The 25,923-nt window shown below is 35.0% G+C and overlaps 1 protein-coding gene across 4 annotated transcripts in view; it reads right to left on the bottom strand.

The window, feature by feature from the left end:
• CADM2 (cell adhesion molecule 2) overlaps window positions 1-25,923 on the bottom strand; it is a 1,069,280-nt gene that overhangs the window by 223,511 nt on the left and 819,846 nt on the right. For all 4 annotated transcript variants that reach the window (XM_060297930.1, XM_060297931.1, XM_030860960.2 and 1 more), the window contains one exon: window positions 22,620-22,769. In XM_060297930.1, the coding sequence (XP_060153913.1) occupies window positions 22,620-22,769 (150 nt within the window). The remainder of the gene's footprint in view (window positions 1-22,619; window positions 22,770-25,923) is intronic.

Below are 25,923 nucleotides of genomic sequence, written 5' to 3'. Positions count from 1 at the left end.
TGGGTTTCTATTTCAGAAGCAGGAAAGTATTACATAATTCAGTTAAATAGCAAGCTCATCTTCACTTGGATTTCATGGCATTGGTTCATGTCACTGAATGAAGCACAGATCCCCAAATTTAACTAAATAAACATAAAATCGAATGTAATTAGCTATGTTAATTTTAATTTGTGTTGTATGAAGTATGAGGAATATTCTAAAACAAATGAGATTTGTACATATCCTTTATCATATCTCAGATCATAAAATGTCCTTTAGTAACCAATCCAGAGAGTAGTACATTGTTTTTGCCATTTGCTTTTTTTTTTTTTTTTTTAAATCATTGAACTATGCCATATGGAAACGGAAACCTTCATTCCTTCATTTTCAGAGCTGAGGAAGATAACTGTCTTTCTGATGACAATCATGATCAACAAGTTCAGTTTCCTTCTCAAAGGGTTAATTAGAACTCACCTGAAATACCTTTGCCTGTTATCTAAACTACACTTGCTCCCTTGCTTTAGTTGGCCACTAACACAGCTGTATCAATGCCACTTTGCTCATATCAAAATCTTTACAGATATAAACTCTGGAGTCAATAGATTGATACTTAGTTTCATGCAAAAGGAAGATAATTTTTAAGTGCCTATTCAGTTTCAGTCATGCAGGAGGGATCTTCTTTGAAGTTTCCCAGACCACCTTCTTTGGTGTACAACATAAATTACTCCAGTTTGCTTTCTATTACCCTCTATTACAGGCCCATAAATCTTTCCAAATAGATATCCTTTATGTCACACATGTACAGTGAAATTCAAGGCCCCTTTTATCATATAGTTAAGGGGTGCCACATACTGCTATCAAACATGGAGAGTAATTTCCACATTTTAAAGCAACAAATTAATCTTGACCTCCACTATTGACATCTGAAGAAGAAGCCTGATCTTCTAGGCCTTGATCAGTTTGCCTCTGAAACTTTCTAATTATTGTTAGCAGTCTGCAGAAGGTAGCGGGAATCAGAACCAGAAGCTATATGTGAGCTAATATCCTATTTTCTTTCACTGGAATAAATTACCATCTACACCAGTGGCAAATGGTCATTTTTTACAATCATGCCTTCTGGGCTTTTTCCTTTGACTATTCTCAGCTCACTACTCTAGGACAAAATGCACTTCACTAGCAAGGTACTACTCTCTTTAAAGGGAGTTTTCTCTTTTTCCCCTGAGAGCTTTTTAAATAAGTGATGATAAAAGGTCAGATACTATCAGTGTGCTTCAATACTTTCATTAGAAGTCAATAACATCATTTTGATTCCATTTGGCATCTCAAAACGAACACCCTTTTTTTCAGAACGACAATTTGTAGGCAATTATGACATTTAAAATATCTGCCTGTATGAGAGTAGTAGGGAAATATTTTCTTCATTGAGGGTTTTTAAACACATGCAGTGCTTTATAGCCAGGATTTAACTAGAAATATGATGACATTCAGTAGAAATAAAAGGAATAACATGGAAAGACCTAATTAAAGGGAAAATTCACTAGTTAGAATTTGCTGCCAGAGAGAATACACTATATTAAAATCAGTCTATGTCTTTTATAAGCAAGGAATCTATATATATATGATACTTGCTGTAGCTACAAACAAGGTCTCTACAATTCTCCTCAGGAATCAAATTGCAAATTCCTTTACTAAGAAAAGTAGTAAAAGATAAAGTACATGAGGTTCCTTAGAAAAAAACAACAATCAAAACAAACAAAACACATTACAGTTCTCTAAAAGACACTTGATATACAGGGAAAGCAAAATTCATTCAGAATTCACACTTAGTTTTCGTGGCTCTGCTTTGCCTACAGGTTCACAGTACCTGGCACAGCTTCTTGAAGTTTCCAAAATGAAAAATGTCCCTGTGATCTCTACTTTAGGCAATCTTTGATTATTTCCCTACAGCTCAGAGTAAACAATGATTAACAGGATAAGGCCAACAAGTCAGGGGGAAAAAAAATGAAGCAGAAACTGTTCTCTTACACATTTCAAATTTTAAAGTGTACCTTTTTAAAAGCTATCGAAATGTCTATCAACACATTAATCACAAGCATATGAGGAAAAAAGAAAAAGCAACTCTAACAAAACTACTAGGGCTGTAGGCAGAGTAAAGCTTTTCTTTTCTCTTTTTCTTTTTTTTTTTTTTTTTGGTCCACTGCAGGTTTGAGGGAGTTAAATATATTTTAATTTTAATTTGCATCATCTCAGTGGGATCAAGAGGCCATCACACCTGTGATTTACACATTCACACATATCATTCTTGTGTGTTAGAACACTCTCACACACCTAGCCATTGCCTGCTTATCCAACTAGCTCGTTTTAATTTTTTGGCTAATATGGTTAGATTCCAGCTGTGCCAATTATGAGTTCTGTCACTATTAACAACTTACTTAACTGCCCTGGGTCTCTGTATTCTCAAGTTGAGGAGATTAAAAATAAGCTGTTGTTTGTGAAAACTCAATACTGTGTGTGATATACAGAAAAAGTCTGTGAATGTTAATTCCATTACTATCCACCCAAGGCCAACCTTCTTTTCCCCTAAAAGGAATGGGGACAACTGAGCAAGTAGTATCCAACCCTGCAAATGAGGCCACTATTGTAAGCATTCTTCTCCCTGTGTCCAGTAGATTCATCATATTCTATTGCTTCAGGGGCTGGAACTACAAGCCAAACTCAGGACACGGATCATAGGACTGAACAAGGAATAAGTACTGATGAGAAAAATTACATATCATTATTCCCAGAAAAATATTTACTTGGCGAACACAGAGTGGTTCAGAAAGAAAACTCTAATATTTTAAAATAACACAAAGCCACAATATGAAATGTGATTAAGAAGCAGAAAGTGGATTTGTCTGTTTATACCCAAGTCCATCACATTAATTGATGATTTTTAACTTGTATATTTTTTGGCTGTGTGAGAGCCAGTTTTCTTAAAGCCATGTAATTAAAAACTCTAACCAATTAAAAGCCCCATGGAAATCTTTGATTTGCATATAGGGTAGTATTTGTTTAGCCTGCTTTTCCTAGACTTACGATTCTTAAGGACAAGTAGTGTAACATTTATGAATATTAAAAGGTTTGTGAGTATATAATAAAATTTTCTTATTCTAAACAGAGTCAAATGCAAAAGTGTAAATAAATACTAAATCCATGATATTTTGCCTTTAAGAAATCTTTGACAATCATAGCAACACTATTTTTAGTCTTTTTCTTTCTTAATAAAGTAGAGCTTTTATAGATGGTTAGTGCTTAAATGCTATAAAATTTCCCAGCAGAAATGTATAGAGATTTCTTTATATGGTTAAATATATTCAGGGAAAATACAGCACAAAACCATTCACTATTCTTTCTAAACACTTATATTAAAATAAGCCTCAGGAAGACTTTCTTTGTGAAGCATTTCAAGTGAACCTCTCTGATCAACTATCCCTTTAGTAGCCTCTGGACTGACTCCTTTACAATAAAAAAAAAAAAGAATTCCTAAAGTGATAAAATGGGTTGAAAATAATTAAACTTTCTATAAATAAAATAATTTCCCCAGTGCTTAATTTACTGAGAATCACTTGAATTTCTATAGAGTTTTATAATTTTCTGGTCGAAGTAGTTGATGCTAGAGAAAATATAGTATTTCTATGAAGCTACATAGCCCACTACACAATGCAGTATATACACATTATTACATCCACCTGAAAAAGTAATAAAAATGCATATTTTATGAAATGTTCTAGAAATGAAATGTCCTAGAATTTAGACAGCCATTATAATTTTCTACTGAGTTACCAGACACTATAACATTTGTAAGAGATTGCAATTTCCACAAGCACTGCTGGAGGGCTATCAAGTTTTTATGGTCATATATTTTCATATTAGGTTGTCCAAAAATGATCATTCATTTACTTAAATGTTCAATTTTATTCAATAAAGAGAATGATCTCAATGAAACCTGCTATGATTTCTTTAATACTCTCACTTTAAGGTCATTGAAAGAGGCAGTATTAATGGTGCTTTTCAGAATCCTTGAAGCAGTTTCTAGCCTGCTTATGTGACCTTCCATTTTGGGGTCAATTGGGGTAACTTAGTGAAATTATAATTTTCTGCATAATCTCTGGACCACAAAGATCTCAACAGTTCCTGACTACATTTATCTTGCAATCAGAATATAACAACACTATGTCAATTCTAACTTCCACTTGATTTGTAATTGCACTGATACTTCTTTAAAAGTGGTTGCTCATTTTCAAGTAGAGATCCAATTCTCCAATCAGGTTAAACAGAACTCTCCATTTAACAAAAATAAAACTTTCAGCATATATTTTGAGGTGGTTAATAGTCTTTTTCATTAGAATAAAGGAGCACACACTGAGAGTATCTTTCTGCCGTCTGAGTAATCAATGAGCCAATATGGTTGTAAATCTTCCAGAAATTCCCCATGGTTCAATTCAAAGAGAAGTATTTATTCTTCTCTGCCCCCTATCCTTCATTTCTCCACTATCATATGGTAACTGTAGGGGGAATCTTTTCATCTTGCAATGAAGAGAAAGAGGAAGTATTTCACACTTTCCCTTAACAATTTCCGCCTATTGATACAATCCCTATTCTATCCATGTATGCTAACCATGAAAGAATAAGTGATACAAAAAGTATTTAGAAAAAAACTATAAAAAACCTACAATCAGGAAGACCATTAATTTCATTATTGTTATTTAAATGAGTAAAATGTGAACATGCGATGTGTCATTATTTTAACAGAAGTAAAGTGTAAAGTAATAATTCTAAATGTATTGGTTCATGAAATAGTACATGGGGCAACTTTACACAAAAAGTAAAGAGTCAGCCTTGCCAATAATTACACATATGCCATGATTAACTCACTGATACTGTATAATGTTCCAAGTGATTGATAATGTACTTGGAAATTTTATAATAAATGAGTCATATCAGAATGAGTTGTTTTTAATTATGCTGATTTTTATAAAAGTATGTGATAATACAAAGGTCAGTAATTATACTGTCTTGATACAATTACAAAACTAATCTCTTAGCTTTATTATTTTACTTCCAAAGATTTATTACTAGGATTGTGAAACACAGCAATTATTAATTAAAATAGTTAATACTCTAAATCATTTGAATTTAATGCACTTTCCTTGCCAGTAAAGAAAACATCTAAAAAAGTATTTATAGCATTGAAAATAAGCTTTAATATCTGACCTAGTACTTCAAAGTAACTGCAAATAGTGACTTTAAAAAAGATAAAGTTCATTTAATAAACATTAATAAAATATATATTACAAATCCTACAGATAATCCTTTTGAAGATTGCTCAGTGAATGATTTTATTACTTATTGTGGTTGTGTCTGATTTCACCATTTTCATCTTTTGTACTCTATATAGCCTGAGCAGCTGACCCCTCTGGAACGCATTTCCCCAGCACTCAGTCCTCAACCTCCGTGCTCAGGCTTAGAGTTAGGTTTAGACAAAGAAAGGCAATGGCAGGAGACTGCAGGGGAGGAGTAGGGCATTTCCTTTGGCTCTGGTAGTGGCTGCACGTTTTGGTTACAGTTAAGGTCTCATGCCATTTCAGGCTTAGGGATAGTACTAGCTTCTCATTTTTGGTCCCTGAGTCATTGGCCTTTTGTTGGTTGCCTTAAGCCTTACACCTTTATAATAGTACTTTCATTATTAAATCCTCTTAACTTGAAGCTTTTGATGGTGCCATGTGTTCTCTGCTGTGATTTTACCGCGTATTCTCATGGTAATTTCACTTTAAATGATTATTAGTTTCATATTGTTCTTAAACACCCAAACCAAAAATACTTCAGTTTATATAATAATACATTCAGGTCTTCCCTGGTGGCACAGTGGTTAAGAATCCACCTGCCAATGCAGGGGACACGGGTTCGAGCCCTGGTCCAGGAAGATCCCAGATGCCGCAGAGCAACTCAGCCCGTGCACCACAACTACTGAGCCTGCGCTCTAGAGCCCGCGAGCCACCACTACTGAAGCCTAAGGGTCGAGGGCCCGTGCTCTGCAACAAGAGAAGCCACCACAGTGAGAAGCCCGTGCACCACAATGAAGAGTAGCCCCCGCTCACCACAACTGAGAAAGCCCGCGCACAGCAGCGAAGACCCAACACAGCCAATAAATAAATAAACTTATTTTAAAAAAATACATTTATGTATGCAAATTATAATTTTCAATACAAATTACTCTTTCTTTTAAAAGTTTTCAAAAACATTCATTATTCTCCCTATTCTCATCAATTTAACTCTTTCTCCTCATATTCAACTTCTCCTAAAGTCCCTATTTCTGTTTAGGGCATCACATACACAGAAGTTTGAGACCTAAGTTATCATTGATTATTATTGTCTCTCACCCATGACTCCCCCTAACTTACATATTTGTCCAGTTAATTGCCAGTGTAAATTCAAAGTTCTCAGTGTTTCTCACAGTTGCATTTTCTTTTCCTTTCCTGCTTCCTGGTTTGGGTCCTTACTGCCTCTCAATTGAATTACTTGGCCTTGCTCCACATGGGAAGCAAATACCCACTCAGCAAGCAAATACCCCAGAGCGGAAATGTAATATGAGGGATGCAGAGCTGCTCGTTCCTCAGATAGTCTAGCTTCTCACATTCAGGGATGATTTTAGGCACTTCAATTTAAACTTACAATTGATTTTTACCTTCATATACTTTTTAGACCTAACCAAAGCAGGAAATGAGACTCCACCCTGCTTTCAGTCTTAGTTCCTCACCACCCAGCTTGTAGCTCTGCTTCCTCATGCACGGCAGTGCCAGCTTGACCCTCCCAGCGCACAGGACAGTTATACCTCCTTCTCTCAGCCACCTGTCAGAGCTTACCTTGTGTATCGTGAGCCTACCTTGAGTTGTGTTGGAAACATTCCCTGCCCATTATTTTCCCTGTGTAAATTCACTCTAACCTTTTCATTCTCAGCTCCCACTTATTCCCCAGGAACCTGTGGGCAGCACAGGCTGTAAGTGAGGTCACACTGCCTAGGATTATGTCCTTGTACCACTGCCCACATTTCAAATTTAAGCAAGTTACTGAACTTGTCTCTGCTTCAGTACCTTTATAAGTAAAATGCACATAACAATACCTCCATTGTGAGTACTCTATGAGTTAATGCTTTTCAAACACTCTCAGCTAAAACAGACTATCCACAATTTCCCCAGTATATCCTACGTGGAGAAGAATGTGGCAGGAGAGGAGTGTAACAGCAAATGCATAAAAAGCTTTCAGCCCGGTCTTAAACTGCAGCAACTTGTTCTACCATCTTTTTAAGCCAGTCCTAAAATCCATCTTCTGTTTTGAGTTTCTTCTGATCTCTCTAATTTGATACAATTACTCTGCCTATGCTGTCACCATTCTCTAGCAGTTTGTTAGTTTTTCTTACTGGAGACACTCATAATAATTTATCTATATCTCTGTATATCTACATGAAGACTCATAGGTATAGATAGACAAATACATTTCTCCATAAGATTATTCACATTTTTAAGTTCAGATAAAGCATTTTATTTACCCCTTTCTGCAACTGCAGCTTTGCTTAAAATGGGGTATATTATTGTATAATGCAATTTAATAGTTATTTTCAATCAACTTCCTACTGTTTGATAGGCACTATTCCAAGATTATTGGTAATCCTAACCACACCTCTGCAAAGTAGGTGTTATCTCCATTTCATACACAACAGTGCTTCTCAAAGTGCCAGTTACAAACTGTTTATTACTTAACAGCAAAGAGATAACTACAGAAGCTGAGAATAAACGCTTAGAAACTTTTACAGCAATTTGGCATTGCCACGACCTCCAAGTGTGTGATCTCTGTCAACAAATTTGTTTTGTGGCTTAAGTTTTCTGTAGAAGTAGACTGGCAAGTTACAATGGCAGGGAAACATTTTGGAGCACTGTGATAAAGGAGCTAATGCAGACCGTGAACTAATGTACTCCTTTCATTAAAAACAAAAACAAAACAAACAAACAAAAAACAAGTCTTGCTACACAATTTAAAAAATCAGCTGAATACCAGCTTTCTTTGAAGTGTGGTAAAATTTGTGAATTATGTTAAAGCTAATGCATTAAATGTAAACTTATTCTCTTTTTTATATGATAAGATAGAAGTCGATTATAAGCAACTCTACTGCACACTGAGACACAAGAGTTATAGATGTGAGAATTTCTGTCGAGAATGTTTGAACAACACAAAAGCTCTTGTTTCTGCAAGATAAGAAACCAGCCCATTCCCAACTTTTATATATGTGATTTAGACAGCCAGCCTTCTTTATTTGTCTAATATATTTGGTGTTTTGATCATCTTAATACTAACAAGGAAGAAATGTAACATGTTTTGCAATGGCAGTTAAGGTCAAAGGGCAAAGCAAAAGTTAGAAGCTTAAAAGAACAGATTTTCTACAATTATTTATGACATGATCCATAAATTAAGTATAATTATCAGTAAAATATGATAATACTCTTGATATTGCTCATTTGCAGAAAAGTTATCACAGACTATCTTACAATATTAATAAGATATTTTGAATTGTATATTCCAACAAAAATGATCCACATATAGGTATTCATAGATCCCGAAGCAATATCTTTTATCAAAAATGTAGTTAACTATAAAGTTACAGGATAAATACTGGAACTGGCTGCTAATAAAGAACTGATGATGAATTTTGAAAATACAGCAAAATTTGTCTCATTTTGGATAAAAGTTTAAAATGACTATCTTAAGACTGCTGAAATCGCTTCAAAATCTCTTCTTCCACTCCTGCCAACATATTGTCTGAGATTCATTTCTCTACTCTGACTACTATTAATATAAAGCATGGAAATAGTTTAGATTATACATTATTCCCTGCAAAAAATGCTATAGTCGATCCAAGAAGATTAGGTAAATTAATAATAAGGAAGCACATGTCACATTAAAATATTTAAATAATTGATATATATGACATTCACTCAAAGTGTGTGCCTAGGTTGTTAACATGAACAATTACTATTTATTTCATAACTTTTTGTTTTGTGTTGATTACAGAGTAACAAAAAAAATTACAAGTATAATAGTAATTCTCTGTACCAGTCTCAATACACTCTTACTCAATGCATACATACAATTTTATAATTCTGTTTTCATATGCTATGTTTATGAAATGTCATAATAAAAAGTTTGGACTTTCATTATGTGTGTTTTACTATTTCATTTTATAATAATCCATTTTTATTATACTTTACAAAAGTATGACTTGTGCTTGATTTAGGGAAAATAAACGGCCCTCACCACAGAGTATTTGAGAAGTACTAACTGGGCTCCATGAAAGAGGTTAGTTTGTTGTGGTCACTACTGTAGCTCCCCACCTGGAACCTTGCTCTGAAAGTTGCAGGAAGCACATCCTAACTTCCTCTGCATGCAACAAAAACAAACAGCTCTCCTTTCTAGTTCCTGTAGGAAAACTGGATTAGGCTAAGGGAAGATTAGGATTTAGGGAATATTTTGCTTTGCTATGGTTGTTCTTGTTCTCACTTTGTTTTCTTCAGTGATAGAAGAAAACTTAACAGAAGAGTAGGAAGTGGATGGTTCATTTCCATAATAAGTTGGAGGTGTTCTTAGAAGCTTCCGTGGATGGCCAGGGCAAACGTGGGATTAATCTCCTGCCACTCCCATGGCCTTCTAGTAGATGCCATTTCCCTAGCAGGGTCACTGATGTCTGAACCTCCTCTCCCTAACCTTGATGTCTCCTTAGGAAAGAGGACAAAGTTTTCTTGCCTGGCTATACAAGATTTTGAGGGTGAATAAGACAGGGAAGGACACACTTAGGATAAAGAACCTTGTGTAAAACACTTATAAGTGTGAAGAAACATGGTGTATGCAGAGAACCACAATAGCATCAAATTTATTTTCTGGATATGTACGATAATGTACATAAGCATCAAAGGAAACAAATCAAAGTTGGAATGTTTGCAAATATTAAATTGCAGAGAAAATATTAACCAACTTTCAGTTCTATCACTACATGCTTTTCAGAATTATTCCATAGGCCAAATGCCATAATATATGGAAAGTTGTTTTGTAAACTTAAAAAAAAAAAAAAAAAGAAAAGAGTATTTAAATTCATGATTCAAATGCTGTTTCCTTCTCACCTCCTTAACCTGTTGTTAGTGGTAGATTCCAGGGTTCATTTCTTGGACCACTCTTCCCTAGACCACTCATCCAGCCTGATGGCACGTGCCTACTCGATGTTTAAGATCTTCAACTTGAATCAGTCCCTGGATTCCAGACTCAAATGCCCAATTGCTTATTATATAACCTCTCCTATGTGTAGCACAAATAAGCACAAATGTAACAAGGCCAAATCAGAACCTACCCCAAAATAGTCACCACCCCCAGCCCCTGCAATCTTGCCCATCTCCTTTTCAAATTCATTACTTCAGGTGTTCAAACCAAAAGCCTTTAAGTCATATGCGACTCCTCTTTCACTCTTCCACCCCACATTGTGGCCATCAGCTAGTCAAAATACTCTCAAAATACACACAGAAGTCCACTTATTTTCATCATGTTCATTGCGATCTTTCTGGTCCAAACCAGCTTCATATTTTGCCTGGTTTATTTGCAATAGTTTCCTAACTGGTCTCTTCACTTCTGATCCCATCCCCCGTCACCAACCACAATTTGTACTCCCCATAATAGCCAGAGTGATACTGTTAAAATGTTCGTAAGATCACCTCACAGCTCTGCTCAGCACCCTCCAATAGTTTCTCATTTTAATCAGAGAAAAAGCCAGAATCCTTCAATGGCCGACAAGGTCCCACTTGCTCACACTCACCACATCCTTATCTTTCAGCCCTCATCTCTTCTCTTCTATGCTTTCACTCTGATCTGCACATACTGACTGAGCTCCTCTTCAAAAAAACCCAGAGAGCATCCATTTCAGGCCACTCCTCTGCTTTGCTCTCTGTCCCCAGAGACAGTTGCATGTCTAACTAGCTCTTTATTCTTTTTTGGGTGTTTGCTTCCATGTCACTTCCTTAATGAGGTTTTCCCTCATACCTTATTTAAAACGGCACTTCCTCTCTTCCTTTTCGTAAATTTTTTTCTCCATAGAATTCATCACCCTTGGACAAACTATCAATACATATGTACTTAATTATTTTACTTATGGTCATTTTCCTCCTACTTGAAAGTAAGTTGCACAAGGGTGGAGTTTTGACTGTTTTGTCCACTGCTATATTCAGAAAGCCTACAATAACTCTTGGCAAAAAGCAGCTCAGTAAGTGTTATTGAATGAATGGCAGAATCTTAATTACTCTTAAGGTACATGCAGTGTCAAACTGTAAAGATATAGTAAATGGATATATATTAATTTATTTTGAATCTATAATCTAAGAATCCCTTAGAAACTGAGAATTAAAGTTAACTTTCTTTGTCACAACTCCTCTGACATAAATAGATGGTGGTAGACTAATAATGTAATCAATTGTGTGGCTACTCAAAATTAGACTCCTTTGCTCCTGGCTTGAAGACTAGAAATTAATTTTTGGTTGACCAAGCCTAGTCAATTCCTTGTTTGAATACCTTTCAAATATATTCTTTCTATTTCCTTAGCTCTCTTTTTGGTCCAGGTTATCATCACATCACATCTTAGCTGCTAAAATCATTTTTATCTTCCTTTCATCCCTCTATACCCAAAGCCTCCTTTCCCATAGCTGTTCAAGTACTGATTCTTTTTCTTTTATTTCTCTAATTTTAAAAAGATGTATACTATAACTGATATGCTAAGGAGGCAAACAAAAGTAGAGCTGTAGCTATTGAAAAGGCAGAAGCACAGTTATTTGTAGACAATGCAGGCTAGTACAATGAGAAACCCCCAAAGAAGTTCAAAACACTATTAGAACTAGTAGGGAGGTAATAAACAAAATAGAAATGTGCATTTTGATTTGCTAGATACCAATCAGTATATAGAAGGGAGCAAAGAAATCAGTTCAGTCAGCCAGTGTTGGGGCACCAGGACTGGTTTTCATTCCTGCTCTGTGCCACTCTTTGTCACGTGGACTCAGTGGTAGCTCTTCAGGTGAGAGAGCCTTAACATCTCTTTATGAAAATCTCACACCATAGGAACTCACACTCAACATAAAAAGAAGTGAGGCAGAGGCACAAACTATTATGTGTAAAATAAATAAGCTACAAGGACATATTGTACAGTACAGGGAATATAGCCAATATTTTATAAATTTAAATGGAGTATAATCTATAAAAATATTCAATCACTATGCTGTATACCTGAAACTAATATAATATTGCAAATCAACTATACTTCAATAAAAAAAAATTTAAACAGAAGTGAGGCAAGAAGGGCAGGGAGCGAACTTTATTTTTCCTCCTAAATTCTCTCATCCTAACTCGCGTTCTTTTCCCCAAAGCCTTGAGGGTAGCAACTCAGCCTCCAAATTAGAAACCTTCATTGCATTTCACCCTCAACATAGTTACAGCACCTAGGAAATGGTGAAGCTAAATATTACCATTTAAATACAGGGTCTCTGCTTTATGTTCCAGTAACTAAACGGTCTATTTCAGGTATTCACCCATTCACAGCCACTTTCAGGCTAAAGGTAGTATTAAAGATGTCAACTTCCTGTTAGATAGAAACTGCTTAAGACTTCAATGGCAGACCTTTGTTTTTCTTTTTCTTTTGTTTGATGTTGCAGTATCAATTTTCAAACATTTCAAAAAACACAAAACAAACTCTGAGAAGAGTTTCAGCCTGTACACCTGGACACAGCAGCAGGTAGCCCTTTACAACCCATTGGCCTCAAGAGGCCTACAAGCTGGAACTGAGATTGGTTTATGTAATTGGTCAAGGTTGTTTCAAGACCACATACAAATTCATAGTGAAACTGGGATCCAAATGTAGCTGCCCTGACTAGCAAGTCTGTAAACCTCAACTAACCAACGCATCTATAATGTTTGCAAGTGTTTAGGAGGTAGGATTTTAAGTTACAAAGAAATAAGCGACTAATAACCAATTATCATCTCCATAGGAAAACACAGTTACTGGTCCCTAGAAGATATTTTTATCATAATTCAAGATTTAGGAAATAGCCCATTCAATCTCACACCATGCAATTTTCAGCATTAAAAAACAGGTGGGCTATACATATATGAAAGGGTTTTGAGAGTCCAAACACAACATGTTACATCTATATTCATACTACTATCCTTCTTTCTAAACTACAACCATTCTTTCTAAAATGTTAAAATGAATATTACAGACCAATCACTCAGCATTCCCCCTACCCCATTTCCCATTTGTACTTGAGTCCACCTACTAGTCTCAACATAAATAGTCATAAAACCAGAAGACTTAATTCTTACAAACACCCACACTTCAGTACTAAAATAACACTGCCTCCTACATTTCACAGTGCTACAAAATGCTCATTTACTGCTGTTTCCAAGGATCACTCACAAGAGCCTGCTGGGGCTAAAGAAATAATAAATTAAGGAAAGCAGAGTACTTTAAGTTATAACTCTTCATGCTCACATAATATAAAACAAAACATTAAAAATATTTATTCAGAAAAAGGTATTTCTAAATTGTATTATTTTGTCTGAATAGTGGAGAAATGTCACCTGAAGAGGCATGGAGGAAGAGAAACACTCAGTATTTATAAATATAGAAAATAACTAAAATAATTGAAGAAAGCCAAGTGAATTGAAAAGATCATACTCATTAAATTTTTAACCATAATAAATTAATAGTTTAATAGTATTTTAATTAGTATTACCATTCATGAATGACCATATGCGTTTTTATTCCTCCTTTTTTGGTACTTAGACCAATATTTCCAAGTTACTTATAAAAAATGCTCCTTGGGATTAAAGAGAGGCTGCACTTATTAGGGGTACCCAAGTAATAATATTTAAATGAGGTTTCTTATTCATTTTGTACTTAATGCTATAATTATTTTCATAAAACATATTCTATCAAGACAGAAGAATATTCTGCCTAGATTCTATATTTGAGCCTATTGAGCAGGGCCTTCGTCGAATGTAGAGGATGTAAATTATAGTGATTGCTGGACTCAATGGCCACACACCTCTAGTTATACCTTAAAGCACAGTAGAGGCATCTAGTATAAGCTGAACCAATTCATTTCTCTCTTCTGGGAATTTAAAACTAGAACAGAGAAATGCAGTGATTCTAAGTTTTGGAGTAGAATGACATTTATGTCAGTGTTCTAGGGCTAAGTTTTCATTAGCCTCAAACAAAAAAATTAGCACCATTTCTACAATATAGATTCACCATAGGGGGATATGACTCTCTCAAAGTCTGACGTAAAATATTTAAAAAAATACAAAATGGGAAAAACACACTAAAAAATTAAATAGTAAAACTTTAAACACTGTTTTATCTAAAATAGAATTATATTGGTATGAATCAAAATTATGTAATTTTAAATAGAATTAAACTTATACATTATAGACAGTATTTTTTGATACTGTTAAGATTTTCTTATACTTACTAAGGACCTATAATGCTAATGCTATTTTCAAACTTACTTAAAAAATGTTAGAATATCTTAAATTCTCCATGGTGTCTCTGCTGATCCTGATTAAAAGGTTATTCAACATAGAGACCATATCAGTATGTCACAAGAAAATCAGGTCCCTGTACAGTACACTGTTACTTCATATATTAGACAAATAGCACACAATAGTTTATTTACAATTTTTTCTTTAAAAAATAATTTTATCAAAAAAGGTATGTTTTCGGTCATGTATATTTTCTTTTTTTTTTTTTAACATCTTTATTGGAATATAATTGCTTTACAATGGTGTGTTAGTTTCTGCTTTATGGTCATGTATATTTTCAAGTCAGGGTTTTTCCTAGACTCATGTAGGATATTTTTATCAATTATTTGGGCATGTTGTATCCTCTACAATGAGGCTTATTATGCAACAAGTAGAATTACATTTATCTACCTGTAAAATGCCTGATCCAATACTGTTCCTCTATACCCTCCACCATGCCAATGTATAGATGATATATGATAACTTGCCACTTAAGGGCAAAATTCATGTTTTATTTATTTTAGGGGCCCCAATGACCAGCATAATTCCTGGGACATAGCAATATTTCACTAATATTCACAGAATTGAACGGAAATTGTGACTTGGAAATCTTTTAAATATCAAATATGCTTAGATATTTATATATTAAGAACATTTACTTAGTGATGCCTGTTATCTTTAATGACTATTAATTCCCAAAACTGAGGATATGAGGTATCACAAAAGATATCAAGGCAATTACCCAGAAGCTGGTTGGTCATTGCTTACTTTTTTTTTTTTTTTATTGTTTTGGGAGATGGAAATAGATAGCACAATGGTGTTGACCATCCACCCAGTCTGACTCTAGCCATCATCTCACTTCTACTGCCATGACCATAAAATGTGGTATTCTCCAGATGGCTTAAAATCATTGAAATAATTGCTGATTATGTGCTGACTCTGTATGTCTTACCAACATACAAACATATTTATAAAATATGTATCCAGACACATATATGATTGGAAGATAAAATAAATCAAATTTTAATCAGGACAAGCTGTCTTTCAAGTAGCTCTATTGAACACAGAATAGACTTTTCAAAAATCAATGAGCTACAATAACTGCAAACCACCTAGTGCAGTGTCTACCACACAGTAGATGGTCACCAAATATTTACTGAATGGAAAGACTGAATAAATATATAAGTTAATGATCAGAAAGTAGAATAAAATAGCTCCATGTTATAGAAATAACTTTTCTCTATATGTGCAATAACTAAAAGGAATTAATTCAAGAATTTGGTCATTTTCACAGAGGTATTTGATTTATTTGCAATAAATTTTGTTTTTATTTTTAATTTTTGTTTTATTTTTGCGGTACGTGGGCCTCTTACTGTTGTGGCCTCTCCCGTTGCGGAGCACAGGGTCCGGACGCGCAGGCTCAGCGGCCATGGCTCACGGGCCCAGCCACTCCGCGGCATGTGGGATCTTCCCGGACCTGGCACGAACTCGTGTCCCCTGCATCGTCAGGCGGACTCTCAACCACTGCGCCACCAGGGAAGCCCTTTGTTTTTATTTTTAAATTACAACACTACAGGGAATTCCCTGGCGGTCCAGTGGTTAGGACTCCGCACTTTCACTGCCGAGGGAGTGAGTTCAATCCCTGGTCCGGGGACTAAGATCCCACAAGCTGCGCGGCATGGCCAAAAAAAATACAAAAAATATTGTAAAAAGTAGTAATATTAGTGAAACCTAGCCTCTCTAAAATATAATATCAAGTATGCAAGTAATGCTGAATTCTAAAATGTTCGAACACTAAAATATGCTGATCATGTTCAGACACATATTTGTAGCTTTGAATGTCAAAGTTCCAAATCCTGACACTGTTATAGATACCACATAATGAATACAGTTTATAGTGTACATGATTATCTTTATGTTTTTCCTAAAGTTGCTGGACTTTAAACTAGCATAAAGAGATAAAGGTAGTAATCATATAATGTACAACTGAAAATTTTGCTTATGCTTAGTAAGAATTTACAATAATGGCTTTATCATTAGCAGATTAAGTAAAAGCAAGTTATTTCTTTAAGAAATCTAATAGCACACAGTTTAACATGTATGTTAAATTTGAGGAATATAACATTGAAAAAAAGTAATCTGTTTTGGAAAGGTGCTGCATTGTTGCAACTTATTTCTCCCCAAAAGAAGCAATTCAATGGAAGGTAGTTGTGAACATAGAGTGACACAAGGTTTTTGATAGAAATTATCTTTACTGAAAATTAGACAGGGAGAAATATCTATTTATGCTTGGTAAGTTGTGCTGGTTACTTTCTGCTTATCATTCCAGATCCATTATCTTCCCTGCTATTTTCCCTGGGAGACTAAACTACCTAGGATTCCTTGACCTATGGTTTCCATTTGGGCTCAGCCCATGGAAGTCATTGATAAGAGATCAAAAGGTAAGAGGAAAAAGAAGTCAATTTACATATTTCCACACATCCTTCTTCCTAACCAGTCTCAGCTTCTAACCAGAAGTCTTCTTCCAAAACTTAGCTTTAGTTCCTTCTGTCACCCTTTCAGAGGCAAGGATGGTTTCCCACTGCAGCTAGCTCCTGGATGCTGCATCATCTTGACATGTTTCCTTAATTATGCCTGTACACCTGTAAATAGTGTGTTCATACTTCATTAACTCGAGTGTATCATTTATTTCCTAATGGGAACCTGATTCCTACTCATTTAATATGGATGCATTTGCTAGCAAATCTGTTATTACAATAAAAATGAAATTATTAAAATATGAGATGTGTTCAGGAGATCATTGAGATGGCAACTTTGGAGTAAAGACCGAAAAGAAGTGATACTTTCCACAAGAAATGTAAAAAACAATAAAAATCCAAAAAGCAATAAAATGAAGTCCTTATCAGAATGGTATAGCATGAAGTGAATTAGGCTTGTCTTAAGAAAACTTGGGTCTCATCATCATTTTGTCACTTACTACTCAAGTCATTCAAATTTGCAAACCTCGGTTTCTTCATATACAAAATGGGAATACCGACCATACAGGGTTATTGTGAATCACAATGAGAAAAGGTAACCATGTTGAAGTTATTTAAAAATTATAGAGTATGGAGTAAGTTGCCGTCACTTATTTCACGTCTTTAGTGTAACCTATACATGATTTATTTATTTATTTTTTTAAGAAAGCAGAAAGAAGGGTAATATTGACCACTTTAACACCTGCTTTACTGAGTTAATCTTTACTATTTTAAAGACTGTCACATTGATTGAAACTAGTTGTGGAGAAAGAAACTGTCAGGTGGCACTGGCTGGCATGAAGCCAAGAGAACTTGTACCTCCATTTCAGGTTCATCTCATTTTTCTTCTCTTTATCACTGCGTGTCCTAGGACACGTTATTCATGTTGCTCCTCTCCCATCATCCCCAGTATTAATGTAAAATTATCAGCAGAATAATTGGATAATTAACACCAGCGTTTTTTTGTTGTTTTTTTTTTTTGGCTATGCCCTTAATAAAATTTTATTTTTGTTCCTTCAGGAATAAAATTTCCTTCAAGAAATTCTTGAGAATCTTTGAAGCATAATGCAAAAAAGCAAAAGTACTATAAAGTAGTAGCATCACAAAACGTTACGTATTTTACATTTTTATACAAAAACATATACAAGCACACAGAGATACGTCTGTTAAATGCATATACTATGCACTCCTGGAGATGTTTGTACAAAGTATTTTCTGTCAATAATAGGAAGGAATTGAAGTGTTCTTTCCTGAGCATTAAGTGATCAGATTGTACTACTTCAATTGTTTTTTCCCACACCGGCAGAGAAACAAACACAATGACCTAATTGATTTTTTTAAAACTTCTATTGCCAAAAAAAAAAAAAAAAAACTTCTATTGCCAAATACCACACAGCATTCATGTGGTGTTTCAGTGAACTCGACTCCCTACTCTCCCTGTCTCCCTATACCCACTCTATCCCAAGTGCTTACCTACTAGTTATAACAAGATACGGTAAAATCTGTGTAAAAAGAAAGAGAAGAGGGCCATAACAAGTGGCTACATTTGCTCTAGGTCCCTCTGACCCATAAGAACCTGTAAATCTTCCTCTTGATTTTTATTTTCTATCTAGATTTGCAGTTTCTTAAGTGTTATAGAAGAAGTCTTCATACAAAAACTATGCAGAAATGAAATGGAGTTGTAATTGAATATCTACTTCATAGGTTAATGATTTCTGGTTTTCAGGTGCAAACAACAAATAGATAGAGAGATTGTTAAAAATGCAATTCTGATCCAAAGACTAGAACATCTGATTTGGTGGGATATTGATGAGCCCCTTTCATTTCTCTGCCAGTTGGTGTCAGAAGCAGAATTAGAAGTCAGATCTGACTCCCTGTCTCCTAGGCTACAATGTCGCCATTAAATCTGTGAAATTTAAACAGTAAAATTTCATTTATTGAATATTTGATACATTTTAATGATGACTTGGGGTTTTCTCCGTTGGAAAATGCATATTCTACAGCCAAGGCTGGAATTGGACATGGTCTATTTTGGCATCTAAAGAGTGAGTCATCATCTAGAACTGTGCTTTCCAAAACAGTAACCACACATGGCTTTTGAGTACTTGAAATATGGACAGCGTGACTAAAAAACAAATTTTTAATTATTTTAAAATTAACTTAAGTATCCACACATGACTGCTGACTACAGAACTGTTTTGCAGATATAGAACATTGCCATCATCACAGAAAGTTCTGTTGGGCAGTGCTGACTATAATGTATCCCTCTGTCTTACTGTATATACACCTTCAACAGTTTGAAAATAACTGATGCTCTTTAACTAAAAGGCAGTTGCCAAGATCAAAGGCAGAGGCCACTTGGGTTATATTTAAAGTGACCTGGTGCCCGGACACCTTTGTTCTCAGGGGCATTCTAGTTAAAACTAACATAGGCCAACCTGGATTCCAATCCCTTCATTACCAGTCATTCGCTGAACATCTGTGGACAAATTTTCCTTGAGTGTTTGACTCTCAATTTCTCCAGTTGTAAATGGAGAAAGCTACTGATCACATTAGATGTGCTCAAGGTAGCAAAAGCCTGAATTCACTGCCCTCCTCTTTATTTCACCTGAATAAAAAATATTACAATATTAGCTTCACTTTAGTCAATTACCCCCAGACACCTATCTCCCTTGTGAAGAAATTCCTGAATATTCACAATTTAACCTCCTTGAGAGAAACTCCTAAGAAAAGGGGTTCCTCTTAAGTCTCCTTTAGCTGATCATCAACTGCCTACTCACAGCATGCTTTTCTTTTGTTCCAAGTAAACAACAAAGGCTTTTCCAGTTCTAGTTGAACCAATGGGCCACCATCCTGAGATACTTGTTCAGCCCTTACAGCCAGAACCCTCAGAGACCTGGGTCTCCAGAGAGCATGAAAGGCTACTCAGAATGCCTTTTGGGACTCCTAGTGGCAACAGTAATATCAATGAGAAGCACCTGTTTTGTTGTTCTGGCTAGCTCGCTCCCTCCTTCCCTCCCTCCCTCCTTCCTTCCTTCTCATTACTCTATGTCGGTACAAAAATTAAAGTTCAGGGGTACAGAGCTCTGGTGAGAACTGACTTGCTAAACCCAAAGCTTCTCAACCTCGGCTGTATTTTACAATCATCTGAGATGCAATTAAAACACTGTGATACTGCATATGCCTGAAAGATTCTGTTTGGAAAGCTCCTGAGATCAACTGGCAACACAATGTGAGATAGAAATAAGAACAGAGCTATGGATAAAGCTGTTAACAGTAGCAGCCACCTGTAGAAGCTGGTGCAATCAGTGACACAGACAACCCTTTCGTTTTCTCTATTGTTCTCCTGAGCAGTTGGCAACTTGCACAACACATAAGAGTTACTCTAGTGATGTTAACTCACACTTAGTTTCTGCACTTAGGCTCTGGCACAATTTAGCACATTTGTTTGCTCGAGATAAGCCTTAAGATTGAGGAGGGCTAGGCAGGTAAATGCAGACAAAAATACAGTATGGGGAAAATTGTGATATGAAATCCTTAAAATAAAATGCTTTTATTTTCAAATAAAATACTAGATTTGTAAAGAATTTGTTTCGAGAAAGCCCCTCTTTTCTGAAGGATAATCATGGTGAGAAAAACCCATCATGTTATATCTGGGATATTTAGCAATCTCCCTGTATCTTTACACTGCTACAAAATACTAGATACATCTGATCATATGAATTGTTGAAGCATGCATTTGCTTTATTTCATTTTTTCTTTCCTTATTGCCTTAACAGGTTAGAGTTATGCTGTAAAAAGCTAGTCTGTGTGTGTGTGTGTTTGTGTGTGTATAGTATAACAGGTTTCTATTTTTGATATTAGACTTTTTCTAATTCTATTGTGGTTCTAATAATCAGTTGCAACAGAATAACGAAAAGCATTGAATAAAGAAACCTTTCATAAATGGCAAACTAACATGTTTGTTCCTTCACAAGTCCCTGGTTTGGTTCCTTGTCATGTAGTGGAAGGGATCCTTGACAGTGATGTCCCTCAAATGCAAGGGTTTGAAAATAAAAGCATTTCTTTTAAAGATTTCATATCACGATTTTCCCATACTGTCTTTTTGTCTGCATTTACCTGCCTAGCCCTCCTCAATCCTAAGGCTTATCTCGAGCAAACAAACATGCTAAATTGTGCCAGAGTCTAAGTGCAGAGGCTTAGCGTGAGTTAGCATGACTAGAGTAACCCGTACGTGTTGTGCAAGTGACAACTGCTCAGGAGAACAATAGAGAAAACGAAAGGGTTGTCTGTGTCACTGATTGCACCAGCTTCTACAGGTGGCTGCTACTGTTAACAGCTTTATCCATAGCTCTGTTCTTATTTCTATCTCACATTATGCTCCCAGTTGTTCTCAGGAGCTTTCCAAACAGAATCTTTCAGGCATATGCAGTATCACAGTGTTTTAATTGCATCTTAAATGATTGTAAAATACAGCTGAGGTTGAGAAGCTTTGGGTTTAGCAAGTCAGTTCTCACCAGAGCTCTGTATCCCTGAGCTTTAATTTTTGTACCGACATAGAGGAATGAGAAGGAAGGAAGGAAGCAAAGGAGGGAGGGAGGGAGGAAGGGAGCTAGCCAGAACAACAAATGCTAGCATTCCTAACCCTCTGTCATAGTTAAGTTTATGTGTCAACTAATTAGGCCACAGAATTAAGACCATGCTGAATAGCTATTATACAGATATTTATATCCTATATAATTTAAACTTACCTAAAGCAACAGCTCCATATTTTCACTACAGTTTATGAACTCATTTTCTCCCAATGTTTATAACAATGGATGACGGCTTAGAAATTCAGTATACATTTTTAGTTGTTTGCTTGAATTATATAACATAAATTGCCTTAGTTCTCTAAAAATGTTTAATCAAAATCTGTCATCCAATTAGAAAGCCCAGTTAATCACTGAAGTCCAACTCAACTTGTAAATATAGCTTCTTACTTAATTTCAGTTTATTTTGGAAACATGGAGTAACTTAAACTTATTATTGGAATCATTTCTGTAAGTCTTACTTTCAAACTGAATTCATGAGAAAGCACAGAACTTTCCAAAATCATAAAGTGTCTTCTAAATATTTTAACTAAGAGTAATAAAAATAATATATCCTATTGCCAGGAGTGAGGGAAAAAATATTCAATCTATACGAAAGGCATCTACAAGAAAACAAAATCATGTGATATCTTGAGAGAAGATAATTGTTAAGAGAAGGCATAAAACTATTTTTGAAACAGAATTAGAACTGTTTATTTTATTAAAAAGTTGACACAGGTTATCTTTAGTGTTTATGACTTACAAACTAAAGTATTTAATATTTAACATGTTTAAGTACAAGCAGCAGCAGTTTGGTAATCAAAAGGAATAATTTGAATCATCTCAGAAAAATAAATTCATTATAATTAGGATATTTTAGAATATGATTAAAACATTTAAAAGAAAATGTATTCACCTTTCTTGTCATCAAAGTACAGAGTCTGTTGAGCTGGATTTGACCACTGGAGGGAGGTGTTATCATTTTGATCAACCCTGCAGGTCAAAATTGCAGTTCCACCTTCAACAACTGTTACGTTCTGTGTGAGAGGAAACTGTCCTTGGCTGCCTAAAAGGGGATTAAAGAAAAGGTTGATTAAAAGAAAGTTCTAAAATGATTAACTTCCCAAGAGCTATATGGAATTAACTCCTCATTCCAAGTAAAATTTAAAACAACCAAACAACAGCAAAACTATATATTACAAAAAGGCAAAACATAATTGAAAACCCTTAATCAGAAGACGACAATTTGACATACCATTAGGATTCCTTTATATTCCCTCACATGCTCCAGAAAAGCTTCTTCTCCTCCTAGGCACACATGAAGATTTATATTTAAATAGTAACATGATTATCATTAATTTCCCTTGGCCTTGCATTAATTATATGGTGCTAGACCTGGTTATCTTTGAAGATAATAATTTTGGATGAATTGAACTCTTTAAAAGCAGCAGAAGAAACAGGTAAAATAGTTTCCTTGTAGCTTTTATAATCCTGAATAAAGCCTATAAAATATGAATACTAGAACTTTAGATTCAATTTCTGATAGAAGAAATAAAAAAAGAATCCTATTTCACCAGGGTTTCTTGTAGACGTAGCTGTTTTGAGAAATACAAAATGTGCTGGAGAAAACAATGTAAGTATTCTTCAAAAAACGTTCATCTTATAGAATATCCATCAAAATCTTAAAGTGATTACTCTAGCCCAGGAGATAGAGACAATATTCTTTTTTGTTCCTTTCTGTAGTTTCCTGATGTTTTTTCCAATGCATATATATTTCTTTTATAAATCAAGGAAAAATGTATCTATAAATGACCATTGTCAATTTGGATATCATTAGAATGTAATCAATTCTATCTTCCTAAGTGTTATACTAATTTATTAAAGTAATTCATGTAATAACATTACTTAGTAAAAGCACTTCTAAAGTTAAAACAAAATTCTTGCACACAGCAACATAATATGTAAATTTCACTGCAGCAAGATGATCTGGAGATGAACTCTGCAAAGTCTGATAACAATTATCAACATGGGTAAAAAAAAATGACTTTCTAAAGCCAGGTTAAAATATTATTATGGGAGCAAGGTAGTTTATTAAGTCAAGGATAATTTACATATGCAAGAACATTATGATAACTTAATCACACCCATGAAATATATTTTCCTTTTCTTCTTTAGTTTTGTAATGATTCTGTCATTACTACAAGCACCACCTGAGGTTATGCTGGAGCTATTGGCATAAAGAATCTTATTACCAAAAAGCCCGTTGATTGGCACCATAAGAGAGAGAAGAGCCTGAAGGGGAAAATTTCTTTCCAGACCTAAATGACACAAGCACAGAGGTTCATGACCACGTTATATAATTAAGCCTATCAAGTATAAAAATCTGCTATCAGTAGCTTTGTCTCCTCAGTGCCAACCTCTTAGAGTCACTATGGCAACTCCCCAGGATATCTCCCTGTAATCTTTAGGGTGGAGTTTTTAAATTGAGGTTAGGCAATGTCTGGAATAAACTCTTTGATAGTTGACTTCAAAGTCAACGGGAGCCAGAATGGGATGTGTTTTGCCTTCAGCTCAGAGGTGACCTCTAGCAGGGAAACATGGAGAACTATCAATCTTGTGAAGTGAGGTGAGGTGAAAAACCACATCAGAGAAAACATGAGCTGAAACAGAAGGAAGGAGTAATTACCAAAGATATCAGATTAGCAGCTCATAAATATGAAGCTCAGAATGTTTTTAAGATATTTTGCTTAGGTGCCCAGTTATTGACATAATGCATAAACTAAGCAATCTAGGAGAGGAGGGGATCCTTTAAGTAATAAAAAGCACATAACTGCTAATAAATACACATAGTTCATCCCAGATGACAATTTGACTATCAACTGGTACATAAATAATACTGTCTGCTTCTTTAAAGTGGAAAAAGAGCAGTGATGCTTGCAACAATTTTATCCACTACATTTGCAAAATAATTTTCAAAACATCCCCATAAGAAAATATTATCCTTCTCATTTCACAGATGGGTAAACTGACACTGGGTGGTTAAGTGATTTTTCCATGGTGAAACAGAGTCAATGAACCAGTTGGAGTCTGTTCTGAAATTTCAACATTTTATTCTTATTTTTCCACAAAGGCTGCTGGGTCATATCATTACTTGTTTAAATGTGATTTAGACAACAATGAAAGGAAAAAAAAAAAGTACTCTTTTAAAAATGAAACTTTGAATTCATACCTAGCTGAACTATGTCCTCATAAATTTCAATTATAACATTAAAATCAAATAAGGGAAGATATCAATGTTAACTGCCCTTAAATATCTTATCCTATTTAGAACTTACATTTGATAATTATTTCTGTCTTTCCTTATTGGCCTATAGAAGAAACTAAAATTTGTTAGGGTGTTCTACATTCCAGGGACTCTGCAGACACTAGCACACCTAGACTTTGTCCTTCCAGGTAGGCGATTAGGACAGCTTCCCTCCATCTTCTCCCCACATGGATTCTGACTTCAGTTCCCTGGGACCTTGCAGCCTAAACTCCCTGCAGTCAAATAAATTAGTTTTTCCCAATAAAGAGCAAACTCATATGGAGAATTTACTAATCCTGAATACCCTTACGATATATAGTTTCCAAAATCTTCTTCTCAAAGCTTTGAACTGCCTTTTATTTCTGGTTTTAACCTGGAGACAGCATCAAGTTAGCTTCTACTTTTCTCTTTTAACTCCTCCTGGCTCAAAGTTGACAGGCTGTCATTTAATTCAATCTCAGAGAGTCTTTCTAAAGACATTACTAATTTTTCCAATTAGAAAAATTAGTAGGTTACAAAGTTAAGGATTCACCCTCAATGTATTTTGATGTATCATCAAAAAAGTATTTTGGGGGCCCTACTACATGCCTTGCCTTGTATGAATCAACATCTGAAAGATGCAAAGAGGAAGAGAAACTTGCTAAGGAGCTTCTGCAAAATAATCAAAAACTAGGATAGAGTATGATGGCAAGGGAGAAGGCAGTCTAGGTGTAGTATAGTACTCATCTTGTTTACCATCAACAAGAATTTCTAAAATTCATTGAACATATCATTGAGGCTAATTTTATTTTATTTGGAGGTTCTTAGTCTTTTAATTTAAAAAAAAATTTTTAGTTTTTTAAGATCTTTATTGGAGTATAATTGCTTAACAATGGTGTGTTGGTTTCTGCTTTATAACAAAGTGAATCAGCTGTAC

This window comes from Globicephala melas, chromosome 4, assembly GCF_963455315.2.
Source record: "Globicephala melas chromosome 4, mGloMel1.2, whole genome shotgun sequence".
NCBI lineage: Eukaryota > Metazoa > Chordata > Mammalia > Artiodactyla > Delphinidae > Globicephala > Globicephala melas.
Note: the sequence above shows the minus strand (reverse complement) of the source record. Positions and strands in the feature narration are given on the sequence as shown.